The sequence below is a fragment of the Oncorhynchus tshawytscha genome, linkage group LG09 (genome assembly GCF_018296145.1).
Source record: "Oncorhynchus tshawytscha isolate Ot180627B linkage group LG09, Otsh_v2.0, whole genome shotgun sequence".
In the NCBI taxonomy this organism is placed as follows: Eukaryota; Metazoa; Chordata; class Actinopteri; order Salmoniformes; family Salmonidae; genus Oncorhynchus; species Oncorhynchus tshawytscha.
In genome coordinates, this window is record NC_056437.1 from 32,727,051 (window position 1) to 32,753,802 (window position 26,752).

A 26,752-nucleotide genomic window follows, 5' to 3' on the forward strand; every position below is an offset into this window, starting at 1 on the left:
CAAAAACGGTTATTTGTTTTTACGGTTATGTCAGTTAGGCTATAGGTTATTTGATCTCTGGCTGTGCAAATAAGTGGTAGCAGCTCATCTATTCGTTTGCTCATCTATTACTGATCAGAAACATGCTATAATGTAGCATCAATCAAGTGTGTTTTGCTTTTGAAGCCTGCGGAGGCTGTGAAATATGAACACGAGACTCACATCCTTTTGAAAATATAGATTTATATAATTTTCTATGGGTATCATGCTAAAGATAGTCCCAATTTAACACACTACGCCCAGTTGAAGCTCATTGAAGGGTTTACGCCCAGGTGGTGCAATAGGTATACATTTTTGGTCCGGCATAGAGCACATTTTACGTCGGGCGTAGTCCGGTTGCACCAGTTTGTCGTTAGTGGGTTGTAACTGACCCACTAACAACCAACTGGTGCAACCGGACTCTGCAGTGAAAAAGATATAGAGTAGAGATAGTGGGGGCAAAAATGCCAGGTGGGGTAGCTTAATAGTACTAAGACACTGGGAGAGTGAGAGTGGACTAGTACAGGTACTCACCATCGGACCAGAAGGCCGTGCTCCAAGAAGTTCTTGAGGTTGGGCAGGGTCTGGCGCAGGTCTGGAGTGGACAGGCCATGCTGGTATCTCAACTGGGAAGGAAAAAGAAAGCATTCATTAGCAATGACCAGAGCTTTCTGTAACATTTCATATTGTACCGTACCATAACCTAAACTATCAGTTTAATTCACACATTCTCATGATTCTCTAGTTCTGATTCTGATGTCTCTGGACAAGGCAGATAATTACTACCCTACAGGGAGACCGAAGCAACCTGCCATTTTTTCATATCTGAAGCATTATAACTTCTCTCTTTGGGCTAATATCCACCCCAACATAGCATGGCAGGAGGACCGGGTGCCCATTGTAACAGACATCTGTGCTCATGTGAAAGGTGTGTGGAGAGGGAGATGAGACGTGGGCGGCGATTAGAAATGTCAGAATGCCGAACATCTGGAATAGAGATGGGGTAAAACCGCACATAGCAATCTCTCCCTCTATCCATTTCCCCCTCTCTAAGTGACCTAGATCCCCATTGGATTGATGACAATCCCTCTCTCCAGTCCTCCATCCATCAGTCATAAAATCAACCTCAAGTTATGACCGACAGGGAAGTGAGCCAAAGCGTTCCACAGGGATGCTGGCACATGTGGACTCCAATGCTTCCCACAGTTGTGTCAAGTTGGCTGGATGTCCTTTGGGTGGTAGACCATTCTTGATACACACAGGAAACTGTTGAGCGTGAAAAACCCAGCAGCATTTCAGTTCTTGACACAAGCCAGTGCACCTGTTACCTACTACCATACCCCATTCAAAAGGCACCTAAATATTCTGTCTTGCCCATTCACCCTCTGAATGGCACACATACAAAATCCATGTCTCATTTGTCTCCTCCCTTTATCTACACCGATTGAAGTGGATTTAACAAGAGAAATCAACAAGGGATGATAGCTTTAACCTGGATTAACCTGGCCATTCTACAGTGCATTCGGAAAGTATTCACACCCCTTGACTTTTCCACATTCTGTTACATTAGAGCCTTATTAAAAAAAAAAAATTCAATTGTATTTTCTCACCCCTCATCAATCTACACACAATACCCCATAATGACAAAGCAAAATCAGGTTCAGACATAATTTTTTTTATTTTTAAAAAACAGTTATTTACAAAAGTATTCAGACCCTTTGTTATGACACTCGAAATTGAGCTCAGGTGCATCCTGTTTCCATTGATCAACCTTGAGATGTTTCGACAATTTGATTGGAGTCCACCTGTGGTAAATTAAATTGATTGGACATTTGGAAAGGCACACTCGTCTATACAAAGGTCCCACAGCTGACAGTGCATGTCAGAGCAAAAACTAAGCCACAAGGTCGAAGGAATTGTCCATAGAGGTCCGAGACAGGATTGTGTTGAGGCACAGATCTGGGGAAGGGTACCAAAACATTTGTGCAACATTGAAGGTCCCCAAGAACACAGTGGCCTCCATCATTCTTAAATGGAATACGTTTGGAACTTCCTAGAGCTGGCCACCCAGCCAAACTGAGCAATCTGGGGAGAAAGGCCTTGTTCGGGGAGGTGACCAACAACCTGATGGTCACTATGACAGATCTCCAGAGTTCCTCATCAAATCAAATCAAATGTTATTGGTCACATACACATGGTTAGCAGATGTTAATGCGAGTGTAGCGAAATGCTTGTGCTTCTAGTTCCAACAGTGAAGTAATATCTAACAAGTAATCTAACAATTCCCCAACAACTACCCAATACACACAAATCTAAAGGGGTGAATGAGAATATGTACATATAAATATATGGATGAGTGATGGCCGAGCGGCATAGGCAAGGTGCAGTAGATGGTATAAAATACAGTATATACATATGATATGGGTAATGTAAGATATGTAACATTATTAAAGTGGCATTATTATATTATTATTAAGTGACTAGTGATCCATTTATTAAAGTGGCAAGTGATTGAGTCTCAATGTAGGCAGCAGCCTCTCTCAGTAATTGATTGCTGTTTAGCAGTCTGATGGCCTTGAGAAAGAAGCTGTTTAACAGTCTATCGGTCCAAGCTTTGATGCACCTGTACTGACCTCGCCTTCTGGATGGTAGCGATGTGAACAGGCAGTGGCTCGGGTGGTTATTGTCGTTGATGATCTTTTTGGTCTTCCTGTGACATTGGGTGCTGTAGGTGTCATGGAGGGCAGGTAGTTTGCACAACGGTGATGCGTTGTGCAGACAGCACCACCCTCTGGAGAGCCTTGCGGTTGAGGGTGGTGCAGTTGCCGCACCAGGCGGTGATACAGCCCGACAGGATGCTCTCGATTGTGCATCTGTAAAAGTTTGTCAGGGTTTTGGGTGACAAGCCAAATTTCTTCAGCCTCCGGTGTTACGCCTTCTTCACCACACTGTCTGTGTGGGTAGACTATTTCACTTGGTCTGTGATGTGTTCGCCGAGAAACTTAAAACGTTACACCTTCTCCACTGCTGTCCATTCGATGTGGATAGGGGGTTGCTTCCTCTGCTGTTTCCTGAAGTCCATGATCATTTCCTTTGTTTTGTTGACGTTGAGTTAGAGGTTGTTTTCCTGACACCACACTCCGAGTGCTCTCACCTCCTCCCCGCAAACGGTCTCGTCGTTGTTGGCAATCAAGCCCACTACTGTTGTGTCGTCTGCAAACTTGATGATTGAGTTGGAGGCGTGCATAGCCACGCAGTCGTGAATGAACAGGGAGTACAGGAGGGGGCTGAGCATGCATCCTTGTGGGGCCCCAGTGTTGAGGGTCAGTGAAGTGAAGATGTTTCCTACCTTCACCACCTGGGGGCAGCCCGTCAGAAAGTCCAGGACCCAATTGCACAGGGCAGGGTTGAGACCCAGGGTCTTCAGCTTGATGAGGAGCTTGGAGGGTACTATGGTGTTGAATGCTGAGCTGTCCTCAATGAACAACATTCTTACATAGGTATTCCTCTTGTCCAGATGGGATAAGGCAGTGTGATGGCGATTGCATCGTCTGGGGACCTGTTGGGGTGGTATGCACACTGAAGTGGGTCTAGGGTTGCCGGTAAGGTGGAGGTGATATGATCCTTGACTAGTCTCTCAAAGCACTTCATGATGACAAAAGTGAGTGCTACGGAGCGGTAGTCATTTAGTTCAGTTATCTTTGCCTTCTTGGGTACAGGAACAATGGTGGCCATCTTGAAGGTTCTTGAAGCAATCTTGAAGCATCCTCTGTGGAGATGGGAGAACCTTCCAGAAAGACAACCGTCTCTGCAGCACTCCACCAATCAGGCCTTTATGGTGGCCAGACGGAAGCCACTCCTCAGTAAAAAGGAAATGCCAAGGGTGTGCAAAGCTGTCATCAAGGCAAAGGGTGGCTATTTTGAAGAATCTCAAATATAAAATAATTAGATTTGTTTAAAACTTTTTTGGTTACTACATGATTCCATATGTGTTATTTCATTCATTCGTTTTGATGTCAACCATGTATGAGTAAATGTGTCTAAACTTTTGACTGGTACTATATATATATGTGTTAGTGGGATGCCATTTTGTGTCACATATATATATAGTGGGCTTGGTACTAATATATATATATATATAAGTACCAAGCCCACTATATATATATATATTAGTACCAAGCCCACTAATATTATATATATATATATATGACACAAAACGGCATCCCACTAACACAGTGAGGGAGGGAGAGTAATCCTAAGCACCCCCACTCTGTCCTCGGAGTTTAATCTAACCTGTCTCATATCTCCACCCCACAGCAGAGCAGCATCACGCGCCACTTCAGCCGTATACTGCACTAGGCCCTGTGTCACTGACACCCACATCTGTTTTCTCTCCTCTGCTCTGTCATACTGCGACACCCATTCTTCTCTACACTCATACCGCCTTCCCTGGTTCCATCCCTTTCTCCCTCCCTGGGTATCACTCGCTCAGTGCCGTACATACACTACAGTGAGTGATGAACCACATGTGATTCTAATTAGGCCAGACACAGTACCAGTGTATTGTTCCCACCAGCGCTACGCTCATCCATTACATACCACTGCCTACCGAGAATACCCCATAGACTATATATATGAAGACGTTGGGGAGAAGTACCACGATAACAGAGGAATTACAGAGAAGTAAATGTTGGCGCCCCAGGGGCCAAAGGCCACGTTTCTCAGTTTGTGTTTATAGTTAGAGGAAAATAATGGTTTTCTTGGATCAGCAGTCATCTAAACACCATTCATCCAAGTCAATTTTTTTGTAGCCTATTCTGTAATATTCTGTCAGGTCTGTAATGCTGTGCGGTGGTTCTTGTAAAGTTTGACTAATGGCATGAGGAGTGGCATAAGCATTAACACATGGGTCCTTGCTGCCACTGCCAGAGCACACAGTACAGCATGTGTGTGTGTGTGTGTGTGTGTGTGTGTGTGTGTGTGTGTGTGTGTGTGTGTGTGTATGTGTGTGTGTGTGTGTGTGTGTGGATGGTAGGCCCCCTTCTGGCCCTGGATGATTTGAGATGTCAGGCTGGTGATCAAGGAAAGGCAGGAAGCATAAGATCCAGTGCATGGTTTTTATTTAAGGCATTTGGAACAGATGCAGGTATTTACAAAATGATACTAAAGCCAACAAGATTGCTGGACCAGGCTCAAATTAAATAATAAACTAAGAAAAAAACTAGTCAAAAGAAGATAAAGACTGAAGATCAGTCATGACTAGTCTGTGGGGCACACAGAAGCCCCAACTAACCCTTGCAGAGACAGGTGGCCATTTTGAATTCAAAATAAAGCTCTACACCTGAGCATTTATATTTCTCCTGGCAGCGACCAGGTGACAGGAAACGTTTGTGTTATTAGAAAGCACTTTGTCAAACTAAGCCAATAAACACTTAGCAAAGACTAACACTCAATAACACTTTAGATACGTTAGAGAATATTATAACCTGTACGTTACAGATAAATACATAGAATATGTTCAAGACCTAGGATAGAGCAGAAACTCTTTCAACCTCCATTAATTAGTACTGGCGTCTTCCTTCTTAACGAGCACCTGACTGCTTACATGTTTGTAAGACAGAGATCTCTCACACACATTTCTAAGTACTGCTTTAGACTAGCAAATAGTAGGCCTACTGCTTTCAACTAAAATAATAATAAATCAACTTGATCTGATGTCTCTGTAATTTATATCCAATGTTTAGAAAATATTTTGAACAAATCAACCATAGGTAAGACACTCTACCAAAATGCATGTTTGGTGAGGTGATCAAGCAATTATATAAAAATGTTCTGAGACATGGGAGCTGTGAGGGAGCACATAGTTAGCTGAGTAGTGTGTGTTAGATCCTTCTTCAGCACAGCAAAACCTCCCAATTGATCTTATTCTGTATTAACAGTACGTGTGTGTGTGCGTGCATGCACATTTCATGAACTAATTTGTGTGTATTTTGTGAACAAATGTGTGTGTCAGCACGTATACATATGCATGTATGCTCATGCATAACCTCTGGGGGACCCATGGAACCAGAGTTCTCTATGGTATCTGCATAGACCTCCTGATCTCTGTGATAGGTTTTGTGTTTTATCAAAAGCAGATCAGATTGAGCCAGGCGGAGAGAGGGGCGCACAGTACTTAGATCTAAACCCATATTGGTGATGAAATGACCTAAAACATACAGATTCTGGATAATCCTGAATGAAAAGTTAAAAGCATAAATATCATACCCCCTAAAATGCTAACCTCCCCTGTTATTGTAATGGTGAGAGGTTAGCATGTCTTGGAGGTATGATATTTGTACGTCTAACTTAAACTCATCATTATTCAAGATTCATTCAGGACTATCCGTAATCATGAAAGCATCCACATTCATGTAGAAACATATTCTATTGTTTTTTTTTTTTTACAATGAAAGTGACTCTATAATGACACTACAATATTTACCATTGATTTCTATTCGGCACAAAATACACAACCAAAACAAACAGCAAAAACTGCAGTCATTTCTAAACAGTTCCCCCGAAAAGGATGAAAAAACCCTCAAATTGAAGCTGACAGTCTGCACTTTAACCTCAGTCATTGTATCATTTCAAATCCAAAGTGATGGAGTACAGAGCAAAAACAACAACAAATGTCACTGTCCCAATACTTTTGGAGCTCAGTGTAAATGTATGTGATTGTGACGGCTATTATTTCCTCCAAAGCTATGTGTTGAAACCTTGCCAAGCGTGGAGCATAGAAATGGGATAGGGACGAAGACATATTGAGGGGTGACATCACTGGATTGTTCCGAGTACATTATTGTTGGGGGAATTGTTAGGGTGTTTAGGGGGATAAAGAAAGAGGAGAGGATGTTCCTGAGTTGCACGCGTGTGAATGCTGAGAGGACAGAGATGACTCTCCTGGAACCTGGACAAAGGCACATGTCTTACTGCTGCAGCCTCTGAGAAAGATACAAGATAGGGAGTCTATTCCAGTAGCAGTTCTCACTACACCTTGACAAGAGTTCCATCATTGCCACACAGGTGTGTACCAACTCTCTGCCAATGGGCAATACACAACATTTGACCAACAAGTGCTTTGTTGGACCAACAAGTGTCTACTTGGCACCAGCCCTAATATTTTGTATGTATTATGGAAAATATTAACTCGTCATGAGGGGCCTCAGTGGCACACGGGTCTGCATTCCTCCATCCACACATGCAGTCAGGGCCAGCCCTAGCCTTTTGGGGGCCCCAAGTTAAGTTTAGTTAATTTCCTGCAATTCTACACATTTTGCAAAGGGTGGAGTGATTTGTTTTTAGTTTTTAATATGATATCTCGGTCGGTAATCTCCCAGTCGGTAATTCGACTATGATTGCTACAAGCATAGATAGCTTGCTAGACTAATTTACCAATTTAAAATGGGATAATTGAGTGACTGTCAGTGACTGACATAACAAGAGACAAACTGCTGATGCACAAGCAAATTTAGAAATTGCACCTCGTGTATTGTACAATTCAAATTCTCATCAGTAAGTTGAGTTCCTGACAGTTCCTTCCCAAAAAAGCAGTCCTTCAAAAGGGGCTGCAGGCCACCTGTTGGCCATCCCTGGTCTAGCTGGTTACCAATTGACACATACCAGCTTATGCTGGTGACACCGGCATACTCGTGACCAAGTTGGTCCATGATGGTCTGACCACACCCATCATTATCATATTTCCCAGCATGCTGATTTTTATAATTGTTTGTTTCAATATCTTTGTGTTTTGCACATACATTGATTGACTAATTAATCTTATGCTACACAAAGATAAATAACATACATTTGGCAAAACTAATCCAATCTGTCAGCTGGACTTATTGCACCCGTTACCGAAATGGTCGTTTCAGTTTAGATGGTTTAGGTAGTCTGATTTATTCATCTGGCAGTCATTCTGAATGCATATTGTGGGTGAATAAAAGTTCAAATTGTTGGATATCCCCACTGTCTGGATTCCAATAGGAATTAAACATCACTTTGCAAGACGGCATGATGACATGAAGCTGGTTTTGTAACAGCAAAGGCTGGTCACCAGAAAAAAACATGCAGCGAAGACTGGTCACCACGAAAACACAGCGAAGGCACCAGCAAATACACGACAAAGTCTGGTCATCAGCAAAATGCCCTTTCCTTTCCCCCCTCATGAAACATTCAATGTGCCGCCACAAAGACCGTTGAGGAAACAACAGTGAAGTTGTGAGTGTGAAAGAGAGAAATGTGTGAGACAGCTTTGCCTGACATAAAGCTGGATGTCGCTTTCAATTAAAAGCAACAACACGGCCTTGAAGAGAGAGAAACAAACAGCTCAGAGGGAGGGAGGGTCTGGCTACTCAAACAGACCAGTTGTTTAGTAATATGTCACAACTGACAAGGCAAGAAATAAACTCTGATTTTGTTCTCCTATGATATTCAAATCACATGGCCTGGAATTTGAGAGAGTTGTTTGGAAAAAAAGTAAATAAATATAATCCTAAACATTAACATTTCTAGCCTTCAAGTTTCTAGGTCATACAAATATTAATACAAATTATGAGTAACATAAGTCAGAGTGTCATTTCTCAAAACAGAGTGTACAGGTGGGGTCTATGAGGAGCTCTCACAGTGTGGAAGTCCCCTTTCACCTGGCTGCCGGCTGGCCAGACTGGGCTGTGCAGAGTGCTTTGTGATCAGGCTAACCAGATCGTGGTGAGAAATTACCAGGGCCCAATGAGGCCAGCTGTAAGGCGAGAGGCCCTGGATGGGGCCGCACCCACAGGAGGGGGGGTTCTTTCACATGACGTGATGCTAGCTTTGGGCCTGACTGTAACAGATCCAGCACAGCTCCTCTCTTCAGGCCTCCTCACACACCTTTGTGTCTGTCTCCTTCCTGCCATGTCGCCCATTGAGACACTTGCACTCAGCCACTTCACAGGCCCTGTACAGAGCACTGGTAGAACACAGGACACTGAGCTAGTGTTTTTGATACCGCCTCAGGGCCGGATGTGTGTGTGTGTTGCAGGATGTGTGAACGGAGCGCTGAGCTCTTACCACCACTAGAGGAGTCAAGGATACCTCCAAGTCCCATCCACCATAGCAGGGCCAGAGAGCCACAGGAATGCAGCATCTGTGTACAGCTCAGCTCCTTCAATCCAACCGGGGCCAAAAACGTAAACACACATTAGCTGACTAAAGCGTCCCAACCCGCTGGTTTACATGCCACCCATAACTCTGTGAAGGGCTGTTTGTTTTCGACTCAGGCTCTGCCACGCAGCTACGTAAACATCCCGGGTTATGCAATGTATTATTGTTTCCTTTCTTTTTGTCACAACCAATTGTCCTAAGAGCTGAAAACGCCACAGTGAGGGCCTCTCGTCCGTTCTGAGGTTAATTGCTGGTGACTTTCCGTACAAGAACCGCAGGGCCAGCCTTCGTAATGAAGCGCTCCGTATTCGCTGTGAGATCATTTGAAGAGCCGTTTGTCAGCACAGAAGTCACAACAGTTCAAGCGGCGGGGAATATTAGCATCACCTGACAAGCGGTGTGTCTAGACTGCCACCAGGGATGGGGCGCAGACTCACTAGAGGAAACCTGTAATGTGTTTAGGTTTTCATCAGGAGGATTATTTTTCACGTCACAGGATTATATAGACTAAAATCAGTACCCTGTGGATGTCAGTTGACTCCACCATCGACAATTACTCATGATTTCCAATCAGAATAGTACTAAATACTAATCCTGATGGTAAATGCTGCAGTTCTGTCCACTATGGTAAAAATATAAATAGTATTAGTGTTTCTCATAATACATCAGGGAGAGTAGGCCTAGTCCTTTCCGACTCCCTAAGGAGGGCAATCAAGGGGCCTCTGCTGGCTCTACTTCAACTTTAGAGGGGCCTAAGCAGGTGTGGCCTACCAGGCCAGTTCCAGGTCAATAACAAGGCCTCCAGTAGAGGTCAGGACAATCTGTAGTGGTGGTCCATATTTCTCCATACGTCCATTATACAGTCTCTGAGGGTCCCTGGTTGTTACGGGAAGAATATTACGGCTATGGCTGTCATCTATACTTTTAGTGATTTTTCATTAGAAAACTGTGATATGTGTGTTAAAATAAAACAAAATGAAATTCCATACATTTTGAAGAATACAAATTCAAATGTGAGAAGGACGTATAGATTTCTGTGACACAAAACATCAAAAACAAGACAGATAAAACAGAAACACATACATGGTTTTTACATTCAAAGAAATTAGAAAAGCTTAAGAGCATCCATTGATTGTATTCCCTTCTTATTCTTACAGAGAATAGTATTCAAAGTGGCAAAGTAATTATTTAAATCTACCGTTAAAAAGATTGAATAAGTGTACTATTTTTTGCATGAATTACAATCAAATGCATCAACATACTTTTGGTTAGTGGCGAATTGTGGACTATCAAAAACAAAAAGAACATGACAAGCTTGCCGATGGATGCCCCTACTAAATATTTTACCCCAGTCCAGCAGAAGATCCACCCAAAACATAGTCCATGTGGGCTTTAATGACATTATGAAGGGCAGCTCTGAACAGTTGAAACTGGATTTTAAAGAGCTGATTGATTCTGTGCTAGACACGAATAAAAGCCATCATATCTGGCACTTTTCCCTCTCTGAATCATGTCATTGAACGCTTTAGCAGGATTCTCTCATCACAACTGGCTACATGATTATCGCAGCTCAATGGGTTTGCCTTTTGTTGACAATTGATACCTTTTGGAAACAAAACAAGTTTCATTAGGAGGATGGGATCCACCCAAATCATTTGGGTTCCTGGATCCTTTCACAGCATTATAAGGCTGCGTTGAGACAATGTCTTATCAATGACCCAAGCCCAACTCAGATGTATGGTGGTATCATACATTTTGTATTATAGATACAGTGCATTCGGAAAGTGTTCAGACCTCTTGAATTGTTCCACATTTTGTTACGTTACAGCCTTATTCTGAAATGTATTAAATTGTCCCCCCCCCCATCAATATACACACACACAATACCCCATAATGACAAAGCCATTTTTTGATGAAATATCACATTTTCCTAAGTATTTAGACCCTTTACTCAGTACTTTGTTGAAGCACCATTGGCAGCAATTACAACCTCAAATCTTTTTGGGTATGACACTACAAGCTTGGAACACTTGTATTTGGGGAGTTTCTTCCATTCTTCTCTCAAGCTCTGTCAGGTTGGTTGGGGAGCATCGCTGCACAGCTATTTTCAAGTCTCTCCAAAGATGTTCGATCGGGTTCAAGTCCGGGCTCTGGCTGAGCCACTCAAGGACATTCAGAGACTTGTCCCAAAGCCACTCCTGTGTTGTCTTGGCTGTGTGCTTAGGGTCATTGTCCTGTTGGAAGGTGAACTCTTGCTCTTCTGCACCACAGTATCTCTACTACTTGCACATCATCATCTGCACATCTATCACTCCAGTATTAATGCTAAATTGTATTTATTTTCACCTCTATGGCCTATTTATTGCCTACCTCCTACATTTGCACACACTGTACATAGATTTGTCTATTTTTATTTTATTTTGTGTTATTGACTGTACGTTTGTTTATGTGCAACTCTGTGTTGTTGTTTTTGTCGCACTGCTTTGCTTTATCTTGGCCAGGTCGCAGTTGTAAATTTGGTTTCATCAGACAAAAGAATCTTGTTTTTCGTGGTCTTAGAGTATTCATGTGCCTTTTGGTAAACTCCAAGTGGGCTGTCATGTGCCTTTTACTGAAGAGTGGCTTCCGCCTGGCAACTGTACCGCAAAGGCCTGATTGGTGGAGAGCTGCAGAGATGGGAGAACCTTCCAGATAGCCAACCAACTCCACAGAGGAACTCTGGACCTCTGTCAAAGTGACCATCAGGTTCTTGGTCACCTCCCAGACCAAGGCCCTTCTCCCCCGATTGCTCAGTTTGGCCAGAAGGCCAGCTCTAGGAAGAGTCTTCCTAGTTCCAAACTTCTTCCATTTAAGAATGATGGAGGCCACTGTGTTCTTGGGGACCTTCAATGCTGCAGACATTTTTTGGTAATCTTCCCCAGATCTGTGCGTCAACACAATCCCGTCTTGGAGCTCTACGGACAATTTCTTCGACCTCATTGCTTGGTTTTTGCTCAATTGTTGTAGAAAGTTGTAGAAACATCTCATGGATGATAAATGGAAACAGGATGCACTTGAAATCCATTTCGAGTCTAACATCATAGATTCTGAGTACTTACGTAAATACAGTATTTCTATTTTTTTGATAACATTTCTAAAAACCTGTTTTCGCTTTGTCATTATGGGGTATAGTGTGCAGATTGGTGAGGGGAAAAAACTATTTCATACATTTTAGAATAAGACTAACATAACAAAATGTGGAAAAAGTCAAGGGGTCTGAATACTTTCCAGATGCACTGTAAATACAAAATGCATACTGTAAACACATTGGAAAACAAATGCCCAATTGATTCTGTCCCAGATTGACAAAATGTTAATTTCTCATCAACATTTCAAAAATATTTACAAAGACTAGTTGGATGGGAAACATCTGAATTATTTTAAAAAGTGTTTCTCTCACTTTGTGAGTACATATGTGACCAGTTTCAGGAAACTAGGGGGTATGTCCGGGGTCACTACTTCATAGAAGAGCAGTTTGAACGTAAACTATGACAATCAGTTTGTATTGCTAGTACTCTATGGATTGGGATCATGCTTCATTGTTTAGCTAGCTAGCTTCATGTAGAAACAAAATACCCCTTAAAGCTGACAGTTAGCTAGCTAACGTTAGATGTCTTCCTCGCTCGCTAGCTAACATTACGTTTATGATCTGTGTGTAGTAATGCCATTTAACATGGCTAGTTATAGCCTAATGTTAGCTAGCTAACTAGTTAACATTGAACCTATTTGGTTAACTTTAGCTAGCTATGACAATAGGATTGTATTGCTAGTACTCTATGGATTAGGATTATGGTTCATTGTTTAGCTAGCATGTCTAAACAAAAGACTCCACTTCACAAGATGATTACATGACCCATCAAGCTGGCCAGGTGTGTCTGACAGTGATTATGGCCATCTATTGTATAATAATGCCAGAATATTTGTATCTGGAAATTGTCTTTCAGCATCAGTAGAACACGCCTGACTCTCCTCAACCAGCCATACAAGGAGAATGGTCTAATGCCTCCCATCAAAAAGAGAGCTGCCCCAAGCAAGCACAGGTTACACCTGAAGCATGAGGACTTGCTGCGAGTGGTGAACAACACGTTTTGATTATTTAATTGACCTCCAACATGTTTGGCATTACTTGATTGGCAGATACTTATGCTGTAAAGGAGAAAGAAAATGAATTCAGGTCAAAAATATGGAAAGCAGAAAAGGACTTCAAGGATAAAGTGGAGCAGAGGTTCTGTACAGGCAATCCAAGACAAGCATGGGAAGGGCATAATGCAATGATGGGAAAAGAAAGAAAAAGAGAGAACAATAATATGGTAGACTGTTCATCCTTTGTAAACAACCTAAATTGTTTTTAATGGAAGATTTGATACCGGCGATTTTAAAGACGAATGTAAAAAAATGTGTGAGACTTTCCCCAAATCCTCTCCTGTCCAGAGAACGAGGTGGCCTCATGCTTGCTAAATATTAAGCCACACAAAGCACCAGGCCAGACGGACTACGGGGCAAAGTACTGAAGGTCTGCGCCGACCAGCTCAAGGGAGTTCTCACACGACGGTTTCAACTCCTGCTGAGCACCTGTACAGATCAAAAATGGAAGGTGTCGATCATTTTACCGGAGCCTAAGAAGTCAGGGGCCAAATCCCCGAATGACTTTCGACTGTGGCCCTCACGCCTCTTTTAGCCAAATGCATGGAAAGGGTTGTTAGTACAGTAAGCACCTTATACGCTTTCCATAGCGGATCAACTGGACCCGTTACAGTTTGCCTAGAAGGCACAGAGGGAGAGTCACCTTCAACATGCAAAATCATATGCACACATTTTATTTATTGATTTTAGTTCAGCTTCAATACAATGCAAGTACACACACTGCTGAAACGACTAATGGTCCTGAATGTCATTGGATGCCTCGCAGGTTTGATCAAGGATTTTTTAACTGACCGCCCACAGAGGGTCCTCAAGAATGGGGCCCTCTCTGTTGAACTGACCCTGAACACAGGGGTGCCCCAGGGGTGTGTCCTTTCACCGTTGTTGTTCTCCATCTACACTGACGAGATGAAAAGCCCCTATACCCTATGAAAAGCCCCAATCCCTATACCAGTCTGTCAATCCCTATACCAGTCTGTCAATCCCTATACCAGTCTGCTGTTCCCACATGCTTCAAGAGGGCCACCATTGTTCCTGTTCCCAAGAAAGCTAAGGTAACTGAGCTAAACGACTACCGCCCGTAGCACTCACATCCGTCATCATGAAGTGCTTTGAGAGACTAGTCAAGGACCATATCACCTCCACCCTACCTGACACCCTTGACCCACTCCAATTTGCTTACCGCCCAAATAGGTCCACAGACGATGCAATCTCAACCACACTGCACACTGCCCTAACCCATCTGGACAAGAGGAATACCTATGTGAGAATGCTGTTCATCGACTACAGCTCGGCATTCAACACCATAGTACCCTCCAAGCTCGTCATCAAGCTCGAGACCCTGGGTCTCGACCCCGCCCTGTGCAACTGGGTACTGGACTTCCTGACGGGCCGCCCCCAGGTGGTGAGGGTAGGCAACAACATCTCCTCCCCGCTGATCCTCAACACTGGGGCCCCACAAGGGTGCGTTCTGAGCCCTCTCCTGTACTCCCTGTTCACCCACGACTGCGTGGCCATGCACGCCTCCAACTCAATCATCAAGTTTGCGGACGACACAACAGTGGTAGGCTTGATTACCAACAACGACGAGACGGCCTACAGGGAGGAGGTGAGGGCCCTCGGAGTGTGGTGTCAGGAAAATAACCTCACACTCAACGTCAACAAAACTAAAGAGATGATTGTGGACTTCAGGAAACAGCAGAGGGAACACCCCCCCATCCACATCGATGGAACAGTAGTGGAGAGGGTAGCAAGTTTTAAGTTCCTCGGCATACACATCACAGACAAACTGAATTGGTCCACTCACACAGACAGCATCGTGAGGAAGGCGCAGCAGCGCCTCTTCAACCTCAGGAGGCTGAAGAAATTCGGCTTGTCACCAAAAGCACTCACAAACTTCTACAGATGCACAATCGAGAGCATCCTGGCGGGCTGTATCACCGCCTGGTATGGCAACTGCACCGCCCTCAACCGTAAGGCTCTCCAGAGGGTAGTGAGGTCTGCACAACGCATCACCGGGGGCAAACTACCTGCCCTCCAGGACACCTACACCACCCGATGCTACCGGAAGGCCATAAAGATCATCAAGGACATCAACCACCCGAGCCACTGCCTGTTCACCCCGCTGCCATCCAGAAGGCGAGGTCAGTACAGGTGCATCAAAGCTGGGACCGAGAGACTGAAAAACAGCTTCTATCTCAAGGCCATCAGACTGTTAAACAGCCACCACTAACATTGAGTGGCTACTGCCAACACACTGTCAATGACACTGACTCTACTCCAGCCACTTTAATCATGGGAATTGATGGGAAATGATGTAAATATATCACTAGCCACTTTAAACAATGCTACCTTATATAATGTTACTTACCCTACATTGTTCATCTCATATGCATACGTTGATACTGTACTCTATATCATCGACTGCATCCTTATGTAATACATGTATCACTAGCCACTTTAACTATGCCACTTGGTTTACATACTTATCTCATATGTATATACTGTACTCGATATCATCTACTGTATCTTGCCTATGCTGCTCTGTACCATCACTCATTCATATATCCTTATGTACATATTCTTTATCCCCTTACACTGTGTATGACAGTAGTTTTTTTGGAATTGTTAGTTAGATTACTTGCTCGTTATTACTGCATTGTCGGAACTAGAAGCACAAGCATTTCGCTACACTCGCATTAACATCTGCTAACCATGTGTATGTGACAAATAAAATTTGATTTGATTTGATTTGATTTGAAGCCAAAGAAACAATGTGAGCCTTTTTATGTACCATGATGACATGGCTCTGGTACGACTCTTTTTTTAAAGATGCTATGTCAGATGGGGACAAACAGTATATCAAATATGCTAATGTACTGGTGTGAAGGCATTTAGGCAGAGGTGTAAAGTACTTCAGTAAAAATACTTTAAAGTACTACTTAAGTATTTTTTGGGGCTATCTGTACATTACTTTACTATTTATATTTTTGGCAACTTTTACTTCACTACTAATAATAATTTATACTTTTACTTTTGATACTTAAGTACATTTTAGGAATTCCATTTACTTTTGATACTTAAGTATTTTTAAAACTAAATACTTTTAGACTTTTACTCAAGTAGTATTTTACTGGGTGACTTTTACTTCAGTCATTTTCTATGAAGCTATCTTTACATTTACTCAAGTATAACAATTCAGTACTTTTTCCACCACCGGATGTGGCTGGGGGTTATAGCATTTTTTTCACATGACCCATCAATTTAGACAAGTGTGTCTGGGTAAGCGTCATCTAATATTTATTAAATATTTTTATCTGGACACTTTCTGATTACCTGGAATTTTTCCTTATTGTAGGCTACTACCACTTTTAGTCTTAATCTTTACTACACTACTCACTGTTTAGCACATGACCCCAGTGATGCTAAGAAACAAGGCTTGGATGAGTAAGCGGTTTATCCTAGTGTCCTTAATCTTTAGGCTTTATAACTCCTCCTCTACATCAGGTCCACATGTTGTGTTGATAAGTGGGCCTGTGTCCACCGCTATCATTAGCCCGTTTCCTCTAGATTTCAGCTGACGCTGCCAAGGCCTATCTCAAAGACGTGCGGGCGCAGGCCAGACTGCTTGGCACACGACCTGCGTATGTAAAAGTAAATAACCAGAAACAACCATGGGTTATTACAGCAGAAACTATGCTACATTAGGCATCCATCACATACATAGCACCTTCCAGTATATAGGCCAAGCAGAGTTTATGATGAATTGGAAACAGAGCCTGCTTCTACTAAAGTCCTGCTACTGAGTCCCCACCATCACAGCACACAGATGTCAATTTGGTGTGGCTTTCTGTTTTAGCTCTATTTCACCACCCAAACAAAGGTACTCCAAGGCAACAACATTTTTCAAAGAACAATAACACACTCAATCGACTACAGAATATTTACTCGATTGTGGATATATTTCTCAGCTTGAAAGGAGCTTGTTTGTACTGTAGACAGCCCCCAGATTCCTTTGGGTCAATGACAGCCCGGTCTGTCGGCTCACGCTAACCAAACTACAGCCACTTCTAGTGAACACATGCCATCGGTCAATACCACTCTGGCGGAGATGGCAAGTTAATTACATCTGAAAAGCCAAGAGCTCTAGCCAAGGCGATGCCCGACAGTCATTCTTCAGGGCCAAGGCACGGTGCCAGCTCTCATCTGGACCGGCCCACCACCATGGGAGCAGCAGGGGACAACATAACCTACTCAGCTCATTATACTGTTTGGTGTTCGTTATACATGTTCTCACACAGCAGCAGTAGTTTTCTTCTAGCATGGTTAAACCAGACTGAAGAGTACAGCATTCAGTTTGGTTTTACCAAGATAAGCTAACCCTCATCCTCCATCTAGTCTGCCATTTTCTGAGGTTTCGTAAATAGTACTCTAGGCGAACCAAACCATACACCTGTATGAAGCAAGGAGGACTGACAGGTCTTCACCCAGAAATGTTTTTATGAGGCGCTCAAGCGTCAGCAGCCTCATCAATCACTGTGAGGCACCATGGGATATGAAGTCCAGCTTGATTCATCAGTGGAGCCTTGTAATATGTGCTTCACTACTACAGACTACAGAGCATGACTGACTGCAACACTCTCTCCTGACTAAAAACATGCATCCCTGAACATGATCAAACCTGGGGTTCAAAAAGTATATGTTTTTTCTTTCAAATTCTTTAGCTGCGCTTGATTGAGCTTGCTTGGTGAATTGGAACCAATGAAATAGTAACAAAAGTGCAAAGCTGATATTCTGGCACTCCAAAATCAAATGCGTAAAGAATATGAAAGACAGCAAATACTATTTGCACCCAGGTCTGGCTGTTATATATATATATATAAAGCTCTGTTAAAATCAGACAAGATGTCCTGTTGAAAATACCATGGCACATTCTCGCAACAAAATGAGGAGTGAAGTTTTACAGCACATAAACCACACAACACAAGCGTTTCTGTTTAAGAGATAGCACCCCACATTTCAAGAGTTACCAGAATTCCCACTGTCTTCACTCCACGATAAAACAATGGTAGTGGTTAAAGAGGAGTCAGATTCCAGATTCTATCCTTCCTTGTTTCCCAGGCCTTATTTTTTAGAAATAGATCTTGTCTCTCCCTAAATAGTTCTTGATTATGGTGACACCATATACCAGATTGCAGCAGCCACTACTCTTAAACCTTTGGATGCCGTCTACCATAGCGCCATTCGTTTTATCACTGGTGGCAGTTTTAATACAATGCATCCTGTAGCAAAAGGTTGGCTGGTCCTCATTAAAGTCCCGTAGATCAATTCATTACTCCCTTTTTGTTTACATAGCCTTACTACACAAGCTTCCAACTTACCTAACTTCTTTGCTAACGTATAAAAGAATGAGCTACCAAACCCGCTCACAGGGTTGGTTAACTCTTCAGATACCTCTGATCTCCACACAATTAGGTAAATCCGTTTTTAGTTTTTACACTCACTTACATTTGGATTACCTGGTGCCACTGGGGCATTTTAAAACCCTGATGATAAATGAGTTCACTGAGGCGTGCAATTGTTTTGATTGATTGATTTAGTAACTTGTTTATGACGGTTGTAATGTTGGTGATGTTCTGGTGTAGTGTACGTCACATTTTTTCTTGTTACATTTTTTACCTTTTGCTTTGTGGTCTCGGGCACCATTGACAATGAGACCCTGGTCTCAACTGGGCCCCCTTGATGATTAAATACAAATAAATTATTAACTCCACATGGTCCATGAATTGTATAGAGATTTCTACACCTGTTTGATTAGCTTGGTAAATATGGTAAAGATTATGTTGACCCTCATGGCACATGGTTACATAGTGAGAGATTTGGTGCTGGGAGGCTGGATGAAAGCTTATGAGCATTCAAATGAAATGACTGATGTTGGCAGTGACTTTAGTTAGAAGATCATGAAACTAGCCAAATGAAAATAAAACTTGGCCATAGGCATTCCTTTAAACATCTCCTGGACCAAGCATTTTCTGCTTTTCCTGTACGTATAGCCCTTTTAAACAACCCCAGGAACACAGTGCACTTAATATTCCATAGGGTACACCTCTGTACTTCCTTTACCGTCCTAAATGTACATTATCTGTCCTCCTCCTGCACTCCGTCTCCTCCACTTTCCCCTCTCTTCCCTGTGCTAATTCATCCCAGGTGTGCTGCTTTCACTGCAGTGCCCGAGCCACCCCCTCCCTCCCTCCCTCTCTCTCTCCCTCTCTCCGATGGAGCTCTAATTCAAACCAGCCCGGCTCTCCCCTCGCATTACTTGTTGTTACACTTTATTGAGTTTGCCGCCAAATTCAGTCAACAGATTTACATAATTACGGGAAAGGCTGTGTGAGACGAATGGGAAATTCAGTTAGGAAACCACCGGTGACAAGAGGCCTAGGTTATTCCCCATTGACCCAATCACTGGAGGGTATGAGGGGGGCTAGACCTCATCTATACCCATACATACAGCCATGGCGAGAGCCTCTGTAACTAAAGGGGTTGTTTGTGTGTGTTTGAGAGGATGAATAAGCAGACTAGTGGAAATAACAGATTGTTATTATACAGTAACAACATGCTATAGTGACACCTATTGGATGAGCCACTGTCTGTCCATGGTGGTGGGGGGTCTGTCTGGCCTTGATGACGAGTGGTGAACTCTCATCCACTAATGCTAGATCCAGGTTACAGTAGAGCAGGGAAACCCAACACCCACACTGCCCCTTTTAGTGAACACACACGGGTCAAACCTTCCTGTTAGTAATGCAGGCAAACTAGCAGGACTGTCATTTATCCTCCTTTTTTAGTATATGGTGGCTAGTTCTCATGGTGACTCCGTAAGGAACTTCTTAAACAGTTTGACGAAGCTGACCTCCCAGTCACATTACATTCCACTTTTAAAAGATTCTTGATCCATCCTTGAGGGCAGGATCAAACCTTTGTAGGCTAAATGGTAGCTGGAACCTAACAGGGGTCGGGGTTTGGAACACACTAACTATAGCTGGTAAATGAAGAGGAAGGGCGGGAAGTTTTGGCTTGAGCCGCCACAGGTCTCGTCTCCTGCTTAGCATGGAAAGATATATTAATGGAGGAAATGGTTCCTCAAGAAACAAAACAAATGTTTCCCCCAGTTACACCTTACACCTTTCATATGACACTGCCAAATATAACCATTAAAACATTCATTTAATTTTAGTATGGTTGGGTCACATATATTTTTTTTATTTGAGAGAAATAGTGTTGCGGTATTTTACTTCTTTCTTTTTTAGGCCGTAGCGCGTTTCCTAGGGCCTCTGTAAAAACAGTGCGCCATGCAGCTGGGAGAATATACAGTGGGTCTGTGGTCAGGTGCCCATCCTATCCCTGCTGCCTAACTACAGCTCCTCTAATACTCTTCCCCTGACTCTCTCTCTCTCAAAGGGTCAATAGTTTTATTTTCTCTTTTATTAATGGAGGGCTTTATGACCAGGGTTTTTTGTATTGGTCCTTACTACAGGTCAGGGGTCACAGTGAAAACCTGTCTCGTTACAACGACCACATTCCATCAGTCTCCCATGGTAACGAGGGACCTGGGATTTTTTGCCGCTCAAAGTTATGGATGGTGAGATCTAAGAGCTATAGTCAAACAGCCTTATTTATGACAGTCTTTTGTGAAGCTGTCAACATAAAACCTATGCGATTCAGACAATAAACTAAGAATAATGAGTCTAGATAATAGAAATCCATTCCAGCAAACAATTTACAGTGTTTGAGTGAAGAAAAGAGGTAGAAATGAACAGTCATGGCATCTCATGGATGAAAGTCATAGAAAGATCATAGAATTGAGGTTGAAGTAAAGTAAAATAATAAGCTATAACACAAATCTATGAATTACTTTCTATGTTCCTTATCATTAGTGTGGTCTACCATGCCAAAAACAAAAATGAGTGAAATGCAAAAGGGCCCAGTTCTCTCACACACTAGATGACAACAGTTGGCTAGAGCTTTCCTTTAGAAACAGAGGTTCACAACTGTGTACTGTATACGTGTATTATTCAACCCAACATAATTATCTGGTGTGATATTTATTTATTGAACTGTGTTTCTGGATGGTAAAATGTTTTCAGTGTAACCTTAAATGACTAAAACCAGATATAAAGTATTAATAAAATATAACGGAGCTATATATTTTTTAAATAAGATCATCTTTGAGAACTAACAATTGCCAAAATAGAAACTAGAATTGAAACTAAAATTGTAAAAATGTCATGGCATGGGCACCCCATTAAATTTGTTATGTTTTTCTCACTTCATATTCGTCGCCATTTGCCACACCCACTTAAATAAATCCTAGGGGAAACACTGCGTTTAAGTCTAACTTCTATATAAAGAAGTGTGTGTGTGTGGTGTGTGTGTGTGTGTGAGAAAGAGACAGGATGGAACCGAAAGGATAGTGTTGTGAACATATTAAGTATTAGCAGGCCTTCAAGCCATAAGCCGTCTCGAAGATAAACCACTCCTGTGCTCCAGTATCATAAAGCCAGATTGTGGTCAGCTTCTGAAGGGCTAGGCAGGCAGTGAAACAGACAAAGTCCACACTATACCTCGGAAAGAATAACACCACCAGAGGTTTTTATATCAGAAATTTAAAAAAAGAAGAGGAAGGTATACATAGGGGAAAGGAATATCATTCCAATGTTTTCCTGTGCAAAATGGACAAACTCAGCAATTATGCCTAATGCAATAGTAAAAGTCTGAATTATTATGTGGCCAACCACAGTAAATACCTCCATTGATGCTATACACTGGGATACACTAAAACAGTGGTAGATAGAGAGTGGCAGGCCCTGGAGAAGCAAACTTAAGCAACCATCACAGATACAATGTTGAATACTAGGGATAAGGTGGGACAAAGTGATTCTCCAAAAGGTTTTGTATAATTTCAGCCAGTACAGATGCAGGATCTTAATTTGATCACCCGGTTGAAGGAGAACTTTCCTGCAATGTAAAACAAAGGAAATGTAAAACTTGTAGTGTATTTGAGTTTAAAAAGTCTTCTGACGTTAGACATTTGCATGAATTATTATCCACATTTCCTGTTTCAGCTAGATTATTTTCCTGCTGTAGTAAACTGGCTCAAATTAAAATCCTACATTCGTAGTTTTGAACGTAGTGTTAACGAGCCAAAATGGTTCCAAAAACTGTTGCACAATTGTGTACTACATCATCCATTTCCTATGATATGTCACAAATTGCAATTCGTGTGATATGTTACCAATTCTAATTTGTACAATACATTATGAATTTGTCAGTGCTTAAGATCCCGGACAGCAAGTTAAAATCCCATTTTCCCACACCTTAACTTACAATGATCAAATGCAGCACGAGACAATAGGAAAAAGGAGGGAGAGAGACAGCGGGGCGAAAGAGAAAGAAAGAGAGAGAAGTAGATGAATACTAGATTGAGGGTAATGGAGAGTAACGAATAAACCTCTTCGCCAATAGCCATAAGAGAGGGTGAGAAATAACAGTTCGAAAGGAAATAAATCCAAACCCCAACTATAACTAAGAAAAAAATCCTTCAGATTTCTCTTCCATTGGCTTTTGCTGAGTATCAAAATTAGACCATGCAGTGCTAGGGAAAGGAGTATGGCCAGTGTCCAGTTTAATTTGGAGTGTCCTGAACATTCCCCCGTCACCTGGGTTGTTTCAACAGTTACCCTGCCTAGTGTTAAAGATGTAATCCACATTAGGGATTAGCTCTCTCGACACTGTGCCATGGCTAGGGGAGAGACAGGGAAACCAAACACCAGGCAGACATATGTCTAAACAAAGAGTGATTTCTCACAATGGATTATACAACCCTAGAAGAATAATCCTAGAATAATCCAGTGATTACATGTGCATTCATGGATGCCAAGGGAAGCCAGGCTTGCCCAAAAAAAATTACCAAGAAAAAATATATATATATTTACACTACCAGTCCAAAGTTTTAGAACACCAACTCATTCAAGGTTTTTTCTTTATTTGTACTATTTTCTACATTGTAGAATAACAGTGAAGACAACAAAACTATGAAATAACACATATGCAATCATGTAGTAACCAGAAAAGTGTTCAACAAATCAAAAAGCCGGCGAGCATTTGGCCTCCCTTGATAAAAAAAACAAGTTAAAAATAATAGCAAATCAGCACTGATCTAAACTGAGTGAGTTCAACTGTGAATGGTCCCGGCGCACCCAAAAAAAAAAGTGTCAATGGAAGCCCGTTTGGATTTGGCGTCAGTCCTATCAAATCACAGAGAGCATACGTCACTGACAGAAACAACTTGAATTGTTGCATCTCGTTGTGTTGTTGTCCTCCGGTGGCTAGCTAGCCAGCTAGCGAAAATTGTCCCTTTACTAAATTAGCCATGGATGGAGATGGGGATTTGGACTTGTGGTTTTACTTAAATCTCAGTTCTGGCCAATGATTATAATGGCGTTCCTGATTCAACCATTGATTGTGCCCCTGGCCTGATAGGATTATATTTCAATGTAGATGTAGAAGGCTAATGATGTAGAAGGCTAATGTTAACTAGCTATCATGAATGGATGTTAGACTAGCAAACAGGCACTAAAAAAAGCGTGTACAGTACGACAGAGTGATAGACCATTTTGTCAACAAGAAAGAGCGGAGGATGACATAGGCGTTTATCTACAAGTGGGGTGAGACAATGTGTTTTTTCTACTTGCACAAACGCGCACGCACAGAAATCAGAACCATGGACAGCCACGTCTTATCTAGCTTACGTTGATTTAACTAAATTGTTCTTGGTATCTTTTAATTGTCACTGTATTGGAATAAGCATAGGTGATTTGATGATGAAGTGTTGAAGTAGTGGGGGCAGCTCCTGTTTTCTTTGCGACTTGTGGTGGTTCTAAATCAATAGTTGTTTGGTGGTCTGTGTTACGCCTCTCGTCGGAAGGAGTGGACCAAAGCGCAGCGTGAAAAGTGTTCATGATTTTCTTTATTATCAAAAAACACTCGAACAAAGTAACAAAACGAAAGCGAACAGTTCTGTCAGGTAACAGAGACTAAACAGAAAATAACTACCCACAAACACAGGTAGGAAAAAGGCTGCCTAAGTATGATTCCCAATCAGAGATAGACAGCTGCCTCTGATTGGGAATCATACTCAGCCAAAATAAAGAAATAGACAACATCGAATGCCCACCCCAAATCACACCCTGACCTAACCAAATAGAGAAATAAAACGGCTCTCTAAGGTCAATGGCGGAAAATGAACTTGTTGACCATGCTGTAGGTCATGTAACTGTTTGTTACATGCAATATGCTTTGTGGACTTCACCAGACAGAGGTTGCTCTCTGGTTATGTGATGAAACAAAGGTGTGGTTTAATTTATTCTGCCACCGTCTCTTCTTATTATCTGGGCCTTTAGGCCTATATATCACGGTCGCAAGGCATATGAACTAACAGGTTTGTATTTGTAATGGATCCCCATTATCTGCTGCCAATGCAGCAGCTACTCTTCCTGGGTTCCAGCAAAATGAATGCAGTTATATACATTAAAAAAAAATCAATACATTCACAACAGATTTCGCAACATGTGAAGTGTGCGCCATCAGGCCCTTACTCTACGACCACATATCTACAACACAAAATCCATGTGTATGTGTGTATGTTATTATGTGCATGCGTCTGTGCCTGTTTGTGTTGCTCCACAGTCCCCGCTGTTCTACAAGGTGTATTTTTATGTTGTTTAAAAAAAATCTAATATTACTTCTTGCAATGAATTACTTGATATGGAATAGAGTTTCATGTAGTCATGGCTCTATGTAGTACTGTGCACCTCCCACAGTCTGTTCTGGACATGGGGACTGTGAAGAGACCTCTAGTGGATTGTCTTGTGGGGTATGCATGGGTGTCCGAGCTGTGTGCTAGTAGTTCAAACGGACAGCTCAGTGCATTTAACATGTCAATACCTCTCACAAATACAAGTAGTAATGAAGTCAATCTCTCCTCCACTTTGAGCCAGGAAAGATTGACATGCATATTATTAATGTTAGCTCTCTGTGTACATCCAAGGGCCTGCCATGCTGCCCTGTTCTGAGCCAACTGCAATTTTCCTAAGTCCCTCTTTGTGGCACCTGACCACACGACTGAACAGTAGTCCAGGTGTGGCAAAACTAGGGTCTGTAAGGACCTGCCTTGTTGATAGTGCTGTTAAGAATGCAGAGGAGCACTTTATTATGGGGAGACTTCTCCCCATCATAGCTACTGTTGTATCAATATGTTTTGACATGACAGTTTACAATCCAGGGTTACTCCTAGCAGTTTAGTCTCCTCAACTTGCTTAATCACCACAATATTCATTACACGATTTGAGGTTTAGGGTTTAGTGAATGATTTGTCCCAAATACAATGCTTTTCGTTTTTGAAATATTTAAGTCCAACTTATTCCTTGCCACCCGTTCTGAAACTAACTGCAGCTCTTTGTTAAGTGTTGCAGTCCTTTCAGTCGCTGTAGTAGCTGACGTGTATAGTTGAGTCATCCGCATACATAGACGCACTGGCTTTACTCAAAGCCAGTGGCATGTCGTTAGTAAAGATTGAATACATCAAGGGGACTAGACAGCTGCCCTGGGGAATTCCTGATTCTACCTGGATTATGTTGGCGAGGCTTCAATTAACGAACACCCTCTCTGTTCTGCTAGACAGGCAACTCTTTATCAACAGTATAGCAGGGAGTGTAAAAAAATAACACATACGCTTTTCCAGCAACAGACTATGATCGTTAATGTCAAAAGCCGCACTGAAATCTAAAAAAACAGCACCCACAACTTACATTTTTGTATTAAAAAAAAAAAATAACACATTTTCATTTTTTACCCTTTTTTCTCCCCAATTTCGGGATAGCCAATTGGTAGTTACAGTCTTGTCCCATCACTGCAACTCCTATATGGACTCGGAGAGCCATGCCTCCTCCGAAACACGACCCTCCCAAGCCGCACTGCTTCTTGACACACTGCCCGCTTATCCCGGAAGCCAGCCACAACAATGTGTCGGAGGAAACACCGTCCAACTGGCGACCGTGTCAGAGTGCATGCCCGGCCCTCCACAGGAGTTGCTAGAGCGCGATGGGACAAGGACATCCCGAGCAGCCAAACCCTCCCCAAACCTGGACGATGCTGGGCCAATTGTGCGCCGCCTCATGGGGCTCCCGGTTGCGGACGGCTGCGAAACAGCGCGGGATCGAACCCGGATTTGTAGTGATGCCTCTAGCACTGCGATGCAGTGCCTTACACTGCTGCGCCACTCCGGAGGCACCACCCCCACAATATTTGTATT

The 26,752-nt window shown here is 42.5% G+C and overlaps 1 protein-coding gene across 2 annotated transcripts in view; it reads right to left on the reverse strand.

Moving 5' to 3' along the window:
• The window catches only part of LOC112257826 (UV radiation resistance-associated gene protein), a 153,994-nt gene that overhangs the window by 23,323 nt on the left and 103,919 nt on the right, over positions 1-26,752 (reverse strand). Inside the window, exon 14 of one of the 2 annotated variants that reach the window (XM_024431698.2) lies at positions 553-644. In XM_024431698.2, the coding sequence (XP_024287466.1) occupies positions 553-644 (92 nt within the window). Of the gene's footprint in view, positions 1-552; positions 645-26,752 lie in introns of those variants that run through there. The other variant, XR_006084084.1, reaches the window with a different exon arrangement.